Raw genomic sequence first — 17,903 nt, forward strand, 5'->3', positions numbered from 1 at the left:
GCCTTGCTCTGTAGGCCTGGAAGGAGAAGAGGAAGAGGAGGAGGAGGAGGAGGAGGAAGAAGGGGAAGGAGACTCTATCCTACAACTACCGCCATGCCCCGCGGTTGGGGAAGAGGAGGATAAGAAAGGAGGGGAAACTGTGGCCTACAATTCCCGACATGCCTGGCGCATGGCTGCCTTGGGGAACAAAATTCCTGCCCTGCTCCTTTGGAGGGAAAGCAGATGAGGAAGAGGAGGAGGAAGAGGAAGGGAAGGGCGGGAGGAGGAGGGGAAAAAAGAAAAAAAATAAAGGAAATAAAAGCCTACAACACCCAGCATGCCTGGCGCACAACCGGCCTGAAGACTACAACTCCCATCATGCCCCGCCGCTGTTACCGGGCACCGGGGCCCCTCCCAAGGTCACCGAGCAGCCCCCGGTCCCCCCATCACGCCACACCGGACACCTGCACAGGCCGAGTTTATTCGTTCCACAACAAGGGCCCCGCAGCCCGGAACCGGGTGTTTGCTCCTCTGTTTTTACCGAAATCGCGGCAAAGTGGCTCAAAAAGCGCCGCGGGGGCTCGGGGAGCTCCGCGCTCACCGGCAGGAGGAGCAGCAGCGAGGGGGGTTCCAGGTGTGCCCGCCTCACAGCGCTTATTTACAGGAATCACAGAAATTTCACCTCTGGTTTTCTCTGTGGCCCAATTCGACAAATATTTCCCTATCTATGCTATAAAAAAATACAGAGATTTGCCATTTTTGGAAGTAAAATGTGCATTATCTGACTGTGAGCAGGAGGTAAGCCTGAAAACCTGGTGCTGTTGGAGCTCCCATCACCGCTGGCAGGTGGAGCCAAACCTTCCTCCACCCCAAACCACCCCAAGGCAGGAAAAACCCCGAATTCAGCCCACGTTTCTCATGGCAAATAAAGTATTTCAAGTAAAGATGAAGGTGGGTTTCAGCATTTCAGAGCTCTGAGATCAGTCAGTACAATGCAAACCAAACCTGTGCAACAGCAGCTGTGCTTCCTGCTCCAAAAAAATCCACCCCAGTTCCCATCTTTGGGCTCTTGTTGCTTTTTTAATCCTTGGAAATACCACTAGCAGTTCTTCAAAAAAAAAAAAAAAATCTAGAGAAAGGGAAGCAGCAGAAAAAAAAACAAAAACAAAACTTCCCAGCAGTGAGAGAACTTCTCATTTTTTCTGTCCATTTTCAGTATTTTTCATCAGGGAACTGGTCCTGGGTTCACCAGGATTGTCCACCTGAAGGAGGAAGGCCAGGGCTGAATTTTGCTCTTGGCATATTAAAGAGTCTTTAATAAAGAATAACATGTGCAAAAAAAAAAAAAAAATTTAAATAGATCAAGCCAGGTTTTTGCAGAATTACTGTGGCCAGAACAGCTCCCTCCTCTCTTGTGTCCTCACCCAACCCAAGGCTGGAGGTAAAAACTGCACTGGGGAGACACCAGCACGAAAAGAAGCCACCAAGAGGTGCCAGCTGTCACCTGTGTGTCCTCCCTGCCTCCAAAACAAGGTGAGCAGCAGCCCAAAGGAACAAGGAGCAGAAATTCCCCTTTTCTCTGGCAGCACCGGGCGCTCTCTGCGTTTGTCGAGTTCTCCTAAACGGGTGGAGTGGGTGTCCAACCTTCCCAGCCAGGACCTGCAGCTGCTCTCCCAAACTTTCCAGAAAGTTTGTGGTGGGTTTTTTTGGGTTTTATGTTTTTTTGTGGTTTTTTCTTTTTTTTTGGAGGGTTTCCCCCAGGATTATAGCTGGAATCCTTCCATGGGAGCCTCGGGTTGTTGGAAGATGTATTGCTGCTGGTTCTCGTCCACCTGGGGAGCCACGGCCGCGTCGTCCTCCACCCCAAAGTAGTGCTCAATCAAATCAAAGGCTTTCTGGTAGATCTCCTGGTTCTCGTGGCTCTGGAGGAATTCTATTTTATCCAAACCTTTGAAGATAAAAAGAAAAAAAAAAAAAGTGGAATGGGATGAAGCAAAGAAATCCCCTCTCCCTCCTCCAAAGGATTCTGCGAGCAGAATAAATCCACGCCTAAACAAAGCTGCCCCTGCTCAGGTTTAGCTGATCCAGATGTGCTCCCAGCTGCAGGCTAATCCCAAATTCCAGTGGGATGAAAAATGAGGGATTTGGTAGCTGCAGGGGGTGGGGAGGAGGAGCAGGGCCTGTCCCAGGAGCCTCCAGCTCTCGCTGCCCCAGTTCAATCCAGCGCTGCTCAGAAAGCATCCATGCACAGTGCACCCTCAGGAATTCCAGGAATTATCCTTCCAGGGAGAATCAGGACACTCCAGATATTCCATAATGAGAGGGCAAAGCAGACACTGCCAGCTCACAGGGAGTTTCAGACCAAAATAGGAACTTGTTCCTCCCTCAAAGCATCGAGAGCAGGTCCAAAAAAAAAAAACAAAAATCCATCAGCACCAAATTAAGTCACTCCAGCGAAAAGCAAAGTCTCCCTGGATTTCCAGTGTAAAATTGGGCACAGTCAGAGCAATTTTAGATCAAGAACTGTCACTTTTTACTTAGCTCAGCTCATTTCTGGTTCATACTCCCACCTGGTGCAAGCCACGATTTTCAGCTTGGACTCCAGGTCAGAGTTATAGTCTCATCACTCACTAAATGAGTTTGAAAAGATTTTGGAACAAATATTGGCTATTTTGGAATATAACAAACCCTTCAACAGAGCAGAAAAGCAACCAAGAGAGCCCTGCAGTGCCCAAAGCCCCACCTACCATAGGCCTCCTCGATCAGGCTGCAGTAGGGGTTGATCCCAGTCCCACTCTGGTTGGCTTCCTGCTCTCCCAGCCTCAGGATGTTTTCCAGCCCGTTCAATGCCACCAGAACAATCTTGGAGTCCATGACAGTCAGCAGGTCACACAGAGGTTTGATACAACCCAAATTCACCAGGTACCTGCAGAGAGAGAGCAGCACCAACATCACTGCCTGCTCAGGAGCATCACCTTGGCTCCTTGGGAAAGCAAAGGAGAGGAGTCCAACTAAAATCCAGAGATTTACCTTAAAATACACACTTACTGTTTTGCAAGGTTAATTTTGATCCATTTATTTGCATTTGTATGCAGCCCTATTTTCAGAAATATGTATTTTATTAAGGAAAGGAGCCACTTTTGAAATCCAGGTGCTGCTCAACTTAAGTCCACACTGGAATTTAATCTGTCATTAAATTTGTACATGTAGCCTCAACTACCCAAAGAGAGATGGAGAAAATTTGGGATTAAATCATCCTCATCCACCAGGAAATCACAACCCAGCTCTGCCTGCCTCAGTTACTCTCCAGAATCTCTCCAAATTCCTCCTTTGCCTGGAAATTCCCCTGAATTCCACCCCAGGCAGGTGTGGCCCAGGAGGAGAGGCTCAGGAATACCTGATCTGCTCGGGGGTCCCTCCTGAGGTGGCGTTGGTGATGGCCCAGGCCGCCTCTTTCCGCGTGCGGAATTCCGCTTTCTGCAGGATTTCGATCAGCACCGGGAAGATGTTGGCATCGATGACTGCCTGGGAAGAGAGGGCAGGGAGAGGGCTTGGGATGGGCAGCACTTCCCAAAAGGCTTCCTGAAAGAAACCTCCACTTCCATATCCCCAGGTGAAGAACTTCCCAAGCTGAAGTGATTGCTGTGGTTTATTCCTCAGCCAAATCCTATCAAAAGGAGATATTCCATAACCAGCTGTGCTGGTTATGGAATTACCACAGATTCCAGAGAATTCCAGATATAACCACAGATTCCAGATATTCTATAACTATCACATATAATATTCCATCCATATTATGGAATAACCAGAGATTCCAGAGAAATCCAGATACTTCATAACAATCACATATAATATTCCATCCATATTATGGAATAACCATAGATTCCAGAGAATTACAGCTATTCCATAACCATCGTGGCTGATTATAGAATAACCAGAGATTCCAGAGAATTCCAGATATTCCATGACCAGATATTCCAGATATAACCATAGATTCCAGATATTCCATAACCATCACATGTACTACTCCATCCATATTATGGAATAACCAGAGATTCCAGAGAATCCCTGGAATTGCAGCAATACTGGGGGAATGCTGAAAGCTCTGCTCTGCTTCCCTTTGGAGGTCAGGAAAAGGATAATTAAACCTCAACCAGCTCCAGCTGTTCCAAGGGATTGAGGATGAAGAAATAGGGGCTGTATCTCCACTCATTCCAATGATCCAACCTGGATGGGGTCGAGTCCGTGCCATTCCCAATTTTCATCCTCATTTTTTAGCTCATTTGGCAGCAGTAAAATTTGCAAATGGCTGCAGAATAAGAGAAGTGAACCAATCCAACCTCTAAGGGTCAGGGAAAGGAAAAAAACGCAAATCCTTAATGCTGAGCTTGGAATGTGGGATGACTGCAGGCAGGCTGGGGGAGACTGTACCTGGATTTGTGCTCTGTTCCCTGCTGTGATGTTGGATATGGTCCAGCACGCCTCTTTCCTGATGGATTCCTTGGGACTGCTCAATAAATGGAGGAGGCAAGGCAGGGCTGAGCAGTTTAAAATCACCTTTTGGGGGGGAAAAGGAAGCACAAGTGAGATCACCAGTGCCAGGCACTGCATCCCCTGCAGGAAATTCCTCTCCTCTCACCTGGGTCTGGATGTCATCCCCTGTCACGATGTTGCCAACTGCTCGCAGAGCTGGAGAGGCCACTTTGTAATCGTTGTGCCTGCAGGAAAATCGTGCAAAGACAAACCCAACACCATCAGATCACTGGGATGTTCACCATGTTCCCTCCCCATTATCCCATCTGCACCATTTCCTTAGGATTCCATCCCCTGCCACACAGAACTCAGGGTAAGCTGAGCATATTGCCACTGAAAACAAAGCTGTAACACAGTTTGATGCTTTGTATCCCGACTCCAATCCCTTTTCCATGCAGATTTTGGAGAAACAAAGGCAAGCTGATTTCTCCTAGCCACTGTTCTTTGATCTGCCTCATAACCAGGCATCCAGAGCACACAACACTCTGCAATCATTAAGGAAATCTGGGAAAGCAGAGAGAAAATTCTTCCCAGTTGTCTGCGTGGTTGGCCTATGCTCAAAAAATGGTTGAATTTCAGACATTTATAGTGATAACATTTGTTTTATCAATGGATTTGTAATTTTTGGGGCAGATGTTGATACCAACACAGGTATCTTTCCACAGTGTAGAGTAGAACTGGAAAATCTTCAGGTGAGGAAGCCAAGCCAGCAAATTCCAGCTGCTCCAGGTCAGCTCAGGTGCCTGGATCCTGTGGTGCACGGGAGGTTTGGTGGGATTTAGAGCTGGATTGTCACTCAGTCTCCTGACAGATACTCACATTAAGAGCTCCACCAGCCTCCTGCACACCCCTGAGTCCACCACAGCCTGGATCTTCTCGTTGGGACCATCGGACAGGTAGGACAGAGCCCAGCACGCGTCTGCCAGCAGGTCAGAGTCACTGTTGAACAACAATCGGGACAACACTGGCAGGCAGGGAGACACCTGCAACAACAGCCACCACCCAGGGTTAGTCACCAGGCCAGGACCACCAGAGCTGCAGGCAAACACCTCCTGCTCACTGCTCAGCTCAAGTCCTGCATGGCCACAGAGCCCTTCTTCCCACAGCCACACTCAAATGACACTGAGGGGTTCCGCTGAGCTCCTGTCAAAGAGCTCTGCTCCATTTCTGACCAAGTTCACCTCAATTATTTATAAGTGGGTTTATGTTTACACTCAATTTAGATTTCACCCCTTTGAGATGTAAGGTTTCACTATAAAAAGTGAAAACATGCTGATTTAAAGCGTTTTTGTGTTGCCAAAGGAAGGTGAGATACCTGAAAAGCCAGCAGGATCTTTACTTAGGTTCCCTGGACAGGGAAAGGGAAGATACCACAGCTCACAGGAGTTTTGGTTTGCAGCATTCCCATTTCCAGAGGGTCATAACTTAAGCCTCAAAATTCCAGATTTCATAAGAAAATGGTTTAGAGAAACTTTCTAGGGAAGCCTGGGCCTGTCCTTTGAGGGGTACAGCAGAAAGGTTGGGAAAAATTAAAGATGCAGATCAACCTCAGCAGGAAAAACCTCATCCTGTGCCCTCCTCGAGTTCTACAGCCCAAAATAACCCAGACAAACCTCTTAACTGGGTGTCTCCCCATCACCTGATGCCAGCAGGGCATTTCTTCTCACCTTATCAAACTCAGGAGGTGGGCTCTTCCCTCTGCACAGGTTTGACAAGGCCCAGACAGCGTTTCGTGTCATTGTCAGCCTGGTGGACGTGGTGAGGAGCCTGAACAGAGAATTACCAGGGATTATTGTCCTTGATGTGGAAGCAGAGGGAACCAAATGAATTAAAACTAAAACATTTAGCTCCAGTTCAGCCCAGGAAGACACTCCCAGTCATCACCACGAACCAAGTGACACAAACTGCTCAGTCTGAGCTCAGCTGTGGGGTGAGAAGTCAGGCTGACACCAGGAGCAGCCAAAGCAGCCACTGGGACAAAGCCTCACACTTTTCCAGGGTGGGATGAAGATTAATTCTTGCCAGAGCAACAGGAGCCCAGGCCTGACAGAACTGTGTTATCACCACACTGAGGGAGGTGGTGTGAGAGACCTGATCTTGCTCTAAACCCAAAAAATCCCAAGCAGAGAGCAGGAGCTGAGGGACACCCTGTGACTCCAGAAAGAGCAGCATCCCAGAGCAGCTTGAAGGAATTTTATCCACAGAATTCCATTCCTCTGAAGCACAGGTTTGAATCCCAGGGATCCCACACTGCCAGGGACTCTGGAAGAAATTTTATCCACAGAATCCCACTCCTCTGAGGCAGAGGTTTGATTCCCAGGGATCACACAGAGCCAGGGAATCTGTAAGGAATTTTATCCACAGAATCCCACTCCTCTGAGGCAGAGGTTTGATTCCCAGGGATCACACAGTGCCAGGGAATCTGTAAGGAATGTTATCCACAGAATCCCACTCCTCTGAGGCAGAGGTTTGATTCCCAGGGATCACACAGAGCCAGGGAATCTGTAAGGAATGTTATCCACAGAATCCCACTCAGAACCAGAGGTTGAATTCCCAGGGATCCCACAGTGCCAAGGAATTTTATCCACAGAATCCCACTCCTCTGAAGCAAGTTTGATTCCCAGGGGATCCTGGCCCAGCTCCAACACTGCTGCCTTGCTAGGGTGGCACTCCCAGAACTGCTCATGGCTACTCACATTAATAAGGGAGGAAGAATGGCACAGCTCAGGACATAATCCCTACACACAGAGCTGTCTCCAGCAATGTTCCCCAACGCCCAGACAGCCTGAAAGGAAACAGCAACAGATTCAGTTTCATTTTCTGACAGGGAGAGACAGGCAGTGTGCTGAGAAAGCAATTCTCCTGTCACTCCAGGTGACAATCTGTGCTCTGCAGCCAGCTGGGATCACTCCACTTCAACACTGCATTTTGAACATGTGCTTCTCCCCAAAATCCCAAAGTGAAGAGAGGTCCTTACCTGCTCCTGAACATCCTCAAAGTCAGAGTTTAAGAGCTCTATAAAGATGGGAACTGCCCCAGCCTCGATGACTATTTTGGTTTGTTGGGAAGTCCCTGAGGCGATGTTCGTCAGGGCCCACGCAGCCTCAAACTGAAAGGAGAGAGAAATTGGAATAAAACCAGCCTGATCCAGCAAAATAGAGGAATAAAACCAGCCTGATCCAGCAAAATTAATAAAATCAGCCTGATCTAGCAAAATAAAGGAATAAAATCAGCCCAATTCAGCAAAATAAAGGAATAAAATCAGCCTGATCCAGCAAAATAAAGGAATAAAGTCAGCCTGATCCAGCAAAATTAATAAAATCAGCCTGATCCAGCAAAATAAAGGAATAAAATCAGCCTGATCCAGTAAAATAAAGGAATAAAATCAGCCTGATCAAGCAAAATAAAGGAATATCAGCCTGATCAAGCAAAATAAAGGAATAAAGTCAGCCTGATCCAGCAAAATTAATAAAACCAGCCTGATCCAGCAAAATAAAGGAATAAAATCAGCCTGATCCAGCAAAATAAAGGAATAAAATCAGCCTGATCCAGCAAAACAGCTCTCATGACATTCTGGCTACAATTCTGCTGCAAAGGTTTTGGGAGAGAAAGGAAGAGAACGCCTCAGTACTCAAAGGATTTGATGTTCTTGAGCAATAGAAGAGCTACAGCTCCTCAAAGGATGAGCAAGAGATATCACCACCACCTCATTTCTCTTCCATAACCATTTCCCAGCAAGAAACACAGTGCAGGAACACACAAAATATAAAATTTTCTAAATTTCATCCAATATCCCAAAGATGCTGCGAGTTCAAGGGAAGCTGAGCAGAAATTCCCTCCTTTTGCCACTTTTTTTTTGGTTTAAAACCAGATTTGCCAGTATTTTTCCAATAATTTAATTCAGAGCAATTTACAATGTTTATTTTTTGCCTGAGCATTACAGACTAGTTTTGTCTTCTCCTATAGAGCACATTTTTGAGGTTTAAAATATCATTTTCCCCTCACAGCTCCTGTGGGTTCACAGGATAAAGAGCTCCACACCCTGAAGAATTAATAACAGACTCTCCTTTACCTGTAATGTGCAATTTTCACTCCGTTTCAGGAACTCCACGAATCTCTCCACCACTCCCTGAGTGTTGATCACCTCATCTATTGGAGGATTTGGCTCTGAAACAGCAAGGCAGTGTCAGGGAGTGGACAGGCCTCATGCAGGGGAGTAACAAGCCTCAAGAGTTAATTAAATTATCTCAAACTGGTCTGAATTCATCAAGGCAGCTTGGCAGAATAATTTTCTGTACAAATCACACAGCTGGCAATCATCAGCAAGACAAAAGATTATCACATTTATCAATTATGGATATTTTTTCCCCCAACCTGCCAAGATTTTGTGGACAAACCCCTGTAAAAGGCAGGCTCTGTTGGATCCTGGGGCAGGGATAAGTTATTTTTACCTTTGGAGAGTAATTTCCTGAATTTCTGAGTGGTTGCTAGCTGTAGGTCAGGGTCATCTGAGAAAAGCATCTCCACCATCTCTCCTGTGATCAATCCCTCCTGAAAAGAGGCAGAGGAGAGCAGAGGAATGGTTTCATTTCAGACTGAGATTATTCCAGGCATCACAGACGTGACATCCTACAATTTGGGCTTTGCCAGAAATCCCAAGATTCAAAACTGGGATCCCAGCACAGCAAACTCCTCCAGTTCACATCTGCAATGCTGGTGGGAGGACTGGGATAAAAGGGGATAAAATGGAATAAAAGGATGCTGAAGGAGGATTTTGAACATGCAGCTGGGAATAACCCTTGATAAACCAGAGAGAGCAGTGGGAGGGGGATTCCCTGGCATGGGAATAACCCTTGATAAACCATTGATTCCCTGGCATGGGCTGAGCTTTGCAGGGCTCATGGCTCCATTGGTATCCCCCTGGATCCCTCAGGAATAAATTCTTTACCCGAGGAATAAAATTTTCACCCACAGAAATTAAATTTCCACCCCCCCCACCCCAGGAATGAAATTTTCCCCCCCTCAGGAGTGAAATTTTCCCCCTTTCAGGGACTAAATTCCCCCCCCCGCCCTCAGGAATTAAATTTTCCCCCCCCAGGAATAAATCTCCTCTTTGCATTTTAGCCAAGGGTTTGTGGCTGCTCCAGTTGCCTGCACCAACTTACACAGAGATTCCTGAAAGTAAGGGAATAAAAGCACTGAAATTTGGCAGTTCCATGCAAGCACAGAATCCCAGGATGGTTTGGGTTGGAAGGAGTTTAAATCCCATCCAGTCCCACCCCTGCCAAGGGCAGGGACATCTCCCACTATCCCAGGTTGCTCCAAATCCTGTCCAATCTGGGCTAATTCCAGGGATCCAGGGGCAGCCACAGCTTCTCTGGGAATCTCTGCAGGGCCTCACCACCCAAAATATGAATTCTGTCTGAGGGTACCTTACCCCACAGGCTGTGGAAGTGACGTAGGAATCCACCAGGAGACTGTCAAACATGGAGTCATCCTCATTGATCAGCTCCACGTTCCTCCTTTTGAAGAGCTGGTGGGGGACCAGAACAAGGGATTGTTATTAAAAAGCACAGATCAACAGGCTCCAAAACTCACATTCTTGTTCCTCAAGCAAGATCCCTCCTGGACTGAAGATAACCTGAGTAAAAAGTCATTAAGAGCAGCTCTGCACTCTCAGGGTTAGTCTGGCACATAAATTTAAGTGCTAATTCTTGCTTTCAGATATGCAAATGCACGAATAGCTGAGCCGGGAGGGAAGGCAAGTGAAGAATTTGACCAAAATCAGGAAAACTGGGCAAAAAAAGTAGCTTGGATAAGATGCTAATAAAGCAAATATTTAGTTCCAGACTAGCACTTGGGAATCACTTTGTGCTTCCAAAAAAAAAAAAAAACCACACTCAGGGTTAAGAAATACATGCAGGCCATACTTTCACTTGCTCTTCCTGTTTCTCCAGGAAATAATCCCATTCACTAATTATATCTTAAAAAACCCCTACCACCAGCTTTAAAATCAAGGATCTAGGAACAAAAAAAAGCCCCAAAAAATAAAAATGAAACAAAAAAAAAACCAAAAAAAAACCCAAAATGCTTGGAAAAGCTGTCCATGTGAGCTGGGTCCAGTGAAAAAAAGAGAAAAAAGCAAGATCTCAGAACAGAACAAATGACTGCAAATAAACTTTAATGCACAGATTCTTGAGGATTGCAGCAGTCTGGGCTGTGCGAGGGCTGCCCCAGGTGGGGGATACCTGCTGCTCCCGTTTCTGTTTCCGCAGCTGGATCCCCTCCTCCTCTCTCCTCCGGCGCATCTCCTCGGGATTTAGGGCTTTGTTCTTGTAGCTCTTCATTCGATAGTTTTCTGTGAATGAAAACAGGAGGAATTCTGCCTCAGGGCTCCTGCCACTGCTCCTGTGTGTCCTCCCCGTGTGGGATAACCAGATGGAGTACATTTATTTACTCTGAGTGCCTTTGGTTTTCAGCAGAAATTTTTATTTCCCTGCGACCAGCACGGCATTTTCCCCCAGATATTTATTCCCAGAGAGCACAAACCCAGCAGAGTGAAGGTGTGGAGTTCATAAGAACACAGCAGAGCTCTGGTGAGGGGCAGGACTGTGTCCCACCAGGTGTTCAGGACCTGATCTACTTCTGCTGCTGCTTCAGAGCTGACAAATGCAGCAATTCCAACCCGATTCCTTCAGAGTTTCCCTCCCAGTCTGTTTTTATCCCCTCCCAGTCAGGGAAGGGACACTCCAGTTTTTGGCACAGCTAAAGGCAGCCAGGGCCAAGCTGTAACTGAAGCAGGGAAGGATGGCAACCCCTGACTGCCCCAGCTGGAACCCCCGGCTTTGAGCATGGCAAAAACTCCCCAAACTCCCCCATTTCTGACATTATTTGCACAAATAATTTGTTTATCCTTTCCCAGGATAAACCTCAGAGGCTCAACTAGCCCTGAACCAAGTTACTCCTTCAGAACTCATTTGAAAAACAGTATTTTTGGTTTTCTCCCCAGCTGCTAAGGGCAGGAGGGAGTTTGCAGTTTTATCTCCTCCTCATTTCAAGCCTGAGGCACCCTCAGCCCTGTGGCTCACAAAGTTTCAGTCCCACTTATCAACAACCTCCAGCCACTCTGGAGCCCTTCCAAGAACAACTGGAGAAGTGTCAGACCCGAAACTCCACAGCCAACCCAAGGAAAAACATCTCCTAAATACAAATATCCAGATTTTCATTACTAAGGAGAGAGAAAACAACAGGAAAAAATTAATATTTTAACAGGAGAGGAAACAAAATACTTTCAGTTCTATGATTTCCCAAAACCAGCTAAAAAGACACCAAATAAGAGAGAAACCTCCAGGCTTCAGGGGTTTATATCTGACCATACAATAGCCAGGTATCACCTAGATATAGATTTTCATTCAGAAAATGTATTTAAGCACCACTGTTGTGTTTTTATTTGTATTTCCACCCCATTGTGGCTCAGGCAGCCACAGGGAAGAGCAAGAGCTGACATCTTAGTTCTCCAAACAATTAAAAAAAATCTTAATCCTCCTTTTGGAAAACAAAGTCTCCAGTGGAAAGGTGGTTTTGAAGAAAAGGAGGAAGGAGAAGTGAGGATGCCCAGGATCACCAGGCACTCCCAAAAATAGCCAAGGGACACATGACAGCTCAGCTGCCTCCAAACTCAGCTGTGCCAGAAAAGCCAGACTCAGGAACGCTCAGCACCTCGTCCTTTAACATTTTCTTACCTCCCAGAGCATCAAAACCTTTAAGTTTTTTCTTTTTTTGTCCCTCTCATCCTACAGGGAAACCCCAAAGATTTCAGGGGCTGCACGTCACAAAACTCCCTGGTTTTTCTCCCACAGTTTCTTCCTGCAGATGATTTCCATTGATTTTTTTATTCTCCCAGCCCATCATCTCTGGCAGTGCTTTAAAGGCACGGGAATGCTGATTTGGGACATTCCACCCCATTTCCATGGCAACGGGTGTGAGAAATGCAGGATCAGGACCTCACAGTGAGCAGCAGGACCAAACTCATGGAATGAAACACAGCAGGACAAATTCTGGCTTTGGAATGTTTCAGTGGCAAACATCATTTGTGTTAACTCTGAACTCCAATTCCATCTGTGGGAATATCCCCAAATCCAAATTTATCAGGGTCTGGGAGTTCCTGGGCTGTCAGGAATCCTCTGCTCTTAAGGAAGAGACTCCAGCCACAGATTTTCACTTGACTCTGGAAAGATTTGCTTTTACTGAAGCGCCAGTGGGCACTGGACTCAAGGAAAATAACAAATCTTGCAAAATTCATTCCATTTTAAGAAGTTCTGATCCAGCTTGAACAAAACATCCCTTCTGCTTTAGGAATCCCACTGCGCCAAGTTGTGCCTTTTGTTGCTCCCTGGATTAGTGAACATCAATCACAGCTCCAGCAAAAAATTAAAAATTAAAAAAAAACCAAAACAGTATTTGCATTTCAAACTTAAGGATGGAATTTAACAAAACCTTCCCACTTTCCTGTGCAAAGGAAACCCCCTTCAGGAGCTGGGAGAAATTTGGCACCTCTTGCCTTCACTGAGGGGAAAAAAATTCATCCAGCTGTCAAAGAATTACGAGCCCAAGTTGCCACACTCATAAATAGGAGGATGAGAAGGTATTTCCCACTTAAAAGAAAGGAAAAACGGGGTGAAAGTTTGACTTTGAAGGCTCAGCAGGGCACTCAAATCCCTGTAAATCCAGCACAAGCCACAGCAGGAAACTGTAACTCCAGAGCTGTTACTCTAACAGCTTCTGGATGGGGAATCCAACCTGCCTCTTCCCAATTTTCTGCAAGACAAGAAATATTTGGTTCCAATGTTTTCTTCAGCTGCTGATTAAAGCCTGGGAGCTGAGTCAGTGCAGGATTTGTGCTGCTGAGTCAGGGCCTGGAGCCCAAATGTCCCTTCCCACAGGGAATATTCCACAGGGAATCTTCCAAAGGTGGCTCTGAACACTCGACAGCTGCTCCCTGCTTGGGAAATTATGCAAGTGTAAATAAATACACTTGAGGAACTTCAGCAGCACTAAAATGCCACTTCGTGCCTGCTGGGGACATTCTCAGCTCTCAGGTGACCTCCAAAGGCCCTTTCCACCCAAGTTTTCCCTAGGATGGGATAAAGTTGGTGATTTACAATTGAAATTCCTCTAAATTAGGTAAATTGCAGCAAAATAAATGGAGTGAACTGCTGAGTTTCTGCTCATTCCTCATATATCTCCAATTCCCTGAAATCCCAGAGGATTCTCCCATCATTAACATCTCCAAAGGACTCTTCTAGAAAAAAAAAAAAAAAATTCCAGGACAACTTTATTAAGTAAATTGAAACCCTAGAAAAAGAAGACTAAATCATCTATACTATTTAAATAGAAATCAAATTAATAACTACATAAAGTAGTTGAATTAATGTGTAAAACAACAGCTCTGAGCTGCTAGCAGCAATCAGTCAAAACCACTTTTTGTTTTACTGTCACCAATAGTTTTGCAGCGAATTAATAGAAAAAATAAAAAGAGAAAAAATTCACTTTGCTTGCTCAGAAGACACAACAAATGAAGCTAAACAGGAGAGCAACTAAACAAAACAAAAAAATCCTGTCAAATAATCCCAACTCTGGCTGTGCCTACAACTCAGGAATTCCCCCAGCTGCTCTAAAAGCAGCAAAATTCTGCTGTGTGACACTGGGGCAGGTCTGGTTTGTTCTCCCAGGGGTGTTTGGCAGCACAAAACTCCTGCAGAGGTGTCCTGCAGGGGGGTGGCCCTGTCCCGGGCTGTCCCCGCTTGTCCCGGGATGTCCCGTGCCTGTCCCGGGCTCCGGGACTCGCCGTGCCGGTAAATCCCCGTTCCCCAGCCAGGGATGTGAGATCACCGCTGGAATGTGCAGCGCTGCGAGGGGGAAGGGACAGGGAAATTTTCTCTTTGGGGGGAAATTCACTGGCAGGCAGCGTTTGCCATTCCCCAGGGTTCAAACGGGATTAGGAATCCTTTTGGAATGTCCCTGCCCTGCTGGAAAAAGAACACAGCAACTCCTCAGGCCAGTTCTCATCGCTTCCTGCTCCTCATTTGATCTTTCCAGCCCAAAATTTGAGGGCTTTAAGTCCTCTTCAAGCTGGTTTATCCATTCTGATTTCCTTTAAAAACTGGACTGATCAAGCACAAGAGTCAGCTGAGAACAATCCCTAAACCAGGGAAAAACTTGAACTGAATCCACTCAAACTGAGTTCCAGATTAAAACCAACCAGAAACATTCAGAGATAATTACAGAGGGATATGAAATTCCAATAAATCCATCCCTTCCGACATGTGCTTTGCCTCTGAAACAAACAGGACTGTGTGATTTGCTAAGCAGATTTACCTGGACCTCAGCAGCCTGAAGGAATCAGGACTTTCACTCTCACAGGATTTTAATAATCAAACTCTCCCCCTTGACAAAGTTCATGTTTGCTCTGCTGAGCTAAAGCAAACAAAGCAAACCAGCCAATTAACTGTAAAATTCATCAGCCACGGGAGTTTTATTGAGAACTGAGCATTGATGGGGGTTTTATTGAGAATGGAGCATTAATGCTGTTCCACGGGTTAAGCAGCACTAAAAAAAGGCATTTAAAGATGTCATCAGTTCATTCCTCCTTTGCAATGCAAATGACAATTTCCAACAGTATCATTAACTTAAAATAATGAAAAAAAAAAATCAACACCCAGCCTTAGCTTGTTTAAAAACAATAAAGTTACATGAGGATAATTGAAACAGGGGGGATATTCAGCTCTTACAGGGTGGGAAGAAGGGGAAGCTCCTGTGCACAAACTTCTTAGCTCCACATAAAACAGCCCCAAGAATTCCCAGCCGTTCCCACCAGGCCCCAGGACATTTTTCTCCTCAGAGCTGTCAGCCCAGGTTTTACATCTGAAGCCATAAATTAAAATTTCCGAGCTGTGCAGGGCTGGGAGGTGCAGCAGCCACGCACAGACTGGTCACTGACTTCACCTCAGGAGGCAGAAAAGTAAAATAAATTTTAAATGATCGTTTTTAAATGATCACAGAGTATTTTTGAAGCTTCACTGAATCCCTGGTTTGGAAGGAGATGAAAACTTCCATCATCCCAGGCTGCTCCAAGCCCTTTCCAACCTGGCTTGGGATAATTCCAGCCACAGCTTCCCTGGGAAATCCATCCCAGCCCCTCACAGGAAAGAATTTATTCTCAATATCCAACCTAAACTCGCCACTTTAAAGCCATTAAGCTTCTCAAGCAGCTCTGGTTAAAAGACAACATTGCAGGTGGAAAATGGAAACATTTTAATCTTTATTTCCAGAAGATCCTCACTCAATTTTAAGGAAAACACGGCTGCTACAAGGCTAGGCTTTTCCAACTCATCCTTCCAAACGCTGTCTTCCTATAGGAATCTTCAAAAAAATAAATAAAATATTTTAAAAATAAAATCCACCACTCCTTCCTGAGCTGGGACCTCCCACATCAGGCACATCAAACCAAAAAGCTGCAGGAATTAAAGCATTTTTTGAAGGGGTAACACTGAAGCAGCTCTGGTTAAAAGACAACATTGCAGGTGGAAAATAGAAGCATTTTAATCTTTTATTTCCAGAAGATCCTCACTCAATTTTAAGGAAAACACGGCTGCTACAAGGCTGGGCTTTTCCAACTCATCTTTTCAAACTCTGTCTCCCTAAAAGAATCCTCAAAAAAAAAAAAATTAAAGAAAAATTTAAAAAAAATAAAATCCAGCTCTCCTCCCTGAGCTGGGACCTCCCACATCAGGCACACCAAAAAGCTGCAGGAATTAAAGGAATTTAATAAATAAAAGGAATTAAAAAAAAAACTTTTGGAAGGGGTAACTCTGAGCTGGGATTTATTTGGGACAGTCCAGTGACACGGAGGGCTGGAGCTGGATTTTTATTTCATAAATATTATTTTTATTTCTCACCTGAACCCCTGAGCTCTGGGGGAGCATGGAAACGGAGCAGAGAGAGCTGACACCCCAAAGTGACAGCACTGACACCCCAAAACTGAGCTCCAACGGGCACTGCAGCCCTGGCACCCCTAAAACCGGGGTGTTTCACCCTGGCACCCCCAAAACCCAGGGTATTGCAACCCTAACATCCCCAAACCCGGGGTCTTACAGTCCTGGTACCCCCAAACCCGGAGTATTTCACCCCCATCCCCCCCAAACCCGCGTATTTCACCCAAAACTGGGCACTGCAGCCCTAGCACCTCCAAATCCAGGGTGTTTCACCCCGGGATCTCCAAACCAGGGTTATTTCACCCCGACACCCCCAAAACCGGGTTCTTACAGCCCTGGCACCCCCAAACCCGGGGTATTTCACCCCGACACCCCAAACCCGGGTTATTTCACCCCGACACCCCCAAGCCCGGGGTTATTTCACCCCGACACCCCCAAACCCGGGGTATTTCACCCTATAACAACCCCGACACCCCCAAACCCGGGGTATTTCAGCCCGACACCCCCAAACCGGGGGTATTTCACCCCGACACCCCCAAACCTGGGCTGTCTCACCCTTCACCCCCCCCTGCAGCTCCCGCCCAGCCCGGAGCTCCCCAAAGGCGCTGCCGGTGCTGCCCTCAGCGGTCAGAACCCCCAGGCCGCCCTCACCGAGAGCCCCCGCAGCCCCCGGGACCCCCGCAGCGACCCCGCCATGACTCAGCGGCCGCGCCGGCCCCGCCGCCCTCAGGAGCGCCCGGGACGCCGGTGAGGGGCGAGGGCAGCGGCAGCGCGGGGAGGGCGGGCTGCGCGCACCTCCCGGCCTCGGGGCGGCTTCTCCGGCCCCACCCCATCCCCTCGCCGTGCCCGGAGCTGCCCGGGCCGCGCCCGCCCCTCAGGGCCCTCACCCATCGCGGCGGCGGCGGCGGCGGCTCCGGTGGCGGCGGCGGCGGCCAAAAAATGGCGGCACCGGGAGGGGCGCGGGCCCGACGGCGGCCGCGCGGGGCCAAACCTGTGCGCGCGGAGAACGGCGCGGAGCGGCCGCGGCGATCGGGCGCCCCCAGCGAGCGGGGGTGGAACTGCACCGGCGGGCGCGTCCTGCCTGCCACTCGTGTCCTGGCACCCGTGTCCTGTCACCCGTGTTTTGTCACCCGTGTCCTGCCACTCGTGTCCTGTCACCCGTGTCCTGTCACCTGTGTTTTGTCACCTCTGTCCTGTCACTCGTGTCCTGTCACCCGTGTTTTGTCACCCGTGTTTTGTCACCCGTGTCCTGTCACCCGTGTTTTGTCACCCGTGTCCTGTCACCCGTGTTTTGTCACCTCTGTCCTGTCACCCGTGTTTTGTCACTTCTGTCCTGTCACTCGTGTCCTGTCACCTGTGTCCTGTCACCCGTGTTTTGTCACCCGTGTCCTGTCACCT

General features: G+C 47.3%; 1 protein-coding gene across 1 annotated transcript; it reads right to left on the reverse strand.

Moving 5' to 3' along the window:
• Nucleotides 1-440: 440 nt before the first annotated feature.
• Nucleotides 441-17,535, reverse strand: KPNA6 (karyopherin subunit alpha 6). Its single transcript, XM_030290652.4, has 14 exons — nt 17,393-17,535; nt 10,761-10,870; nt 9,950-10,045; nt 8,964-9,063; nt 8,585-8,679; nt 7,490-7,621; nt 7,209-7,297; nt 6,180-6,279; nt 5,332-5,495; nt 4,619-4,697; nt 4,411-4,536; nt 3,377-3,504; nt 2,727-2,905; nt 441-1,927 (listed from the first exon to the last, which is right to left on the reverse strand). The coding sequence occupies exons 1-14, from the start codon at nt 17,394-17,396 to the stop codon at nt 1,743-1,745; spliced, it is 1,587 nt and encodes a 528-aa protein (XP_030146512.1). The 5' UTR covers nt 17,397-17,535; the 3' UTR covers nt 441-1,742.
• Nucleotides 17,536-17,903: the final 368 nt, after the last annotated feature.

The sequence above is a fragment of the Taeniopygia guttata genome, chromosome 23 (assembly GCF_048771995.1).
Source record: "Taeniopygia guttata chromosome 23, bTaeGut7.mat, whole genome shotgun sequence".
Classification (NCBI taxonomy): Eukaryota; Metazoa; Chordata; class Aves; order Passeriformes; family Estrildidae; genus Taeniopygia; species Taeniopygia guttata.

What these genes read in the sequence shown, in the direction of transcription:
- KPNA6 (XM_030290652.4), bottom strand. An exon ending in ATTCTTCCTCCCTTATTAAT is followed by an intron (nt 6,280 to 7,208) that starts GTGAGTAGCCAT and finishes TTCTCTGTTCAG; the next exon opens with GCTCCTCACCACGTCCACCA. An exon ending in GGAACAGAGCACAAATCCAG is followed by an intron (nt 3,505 to 4,410) that starts GTACAGTCTCCC and finishes CTCTCTTCCCAG; the next exon opens with GCAGTCATCGATGCCAACAT.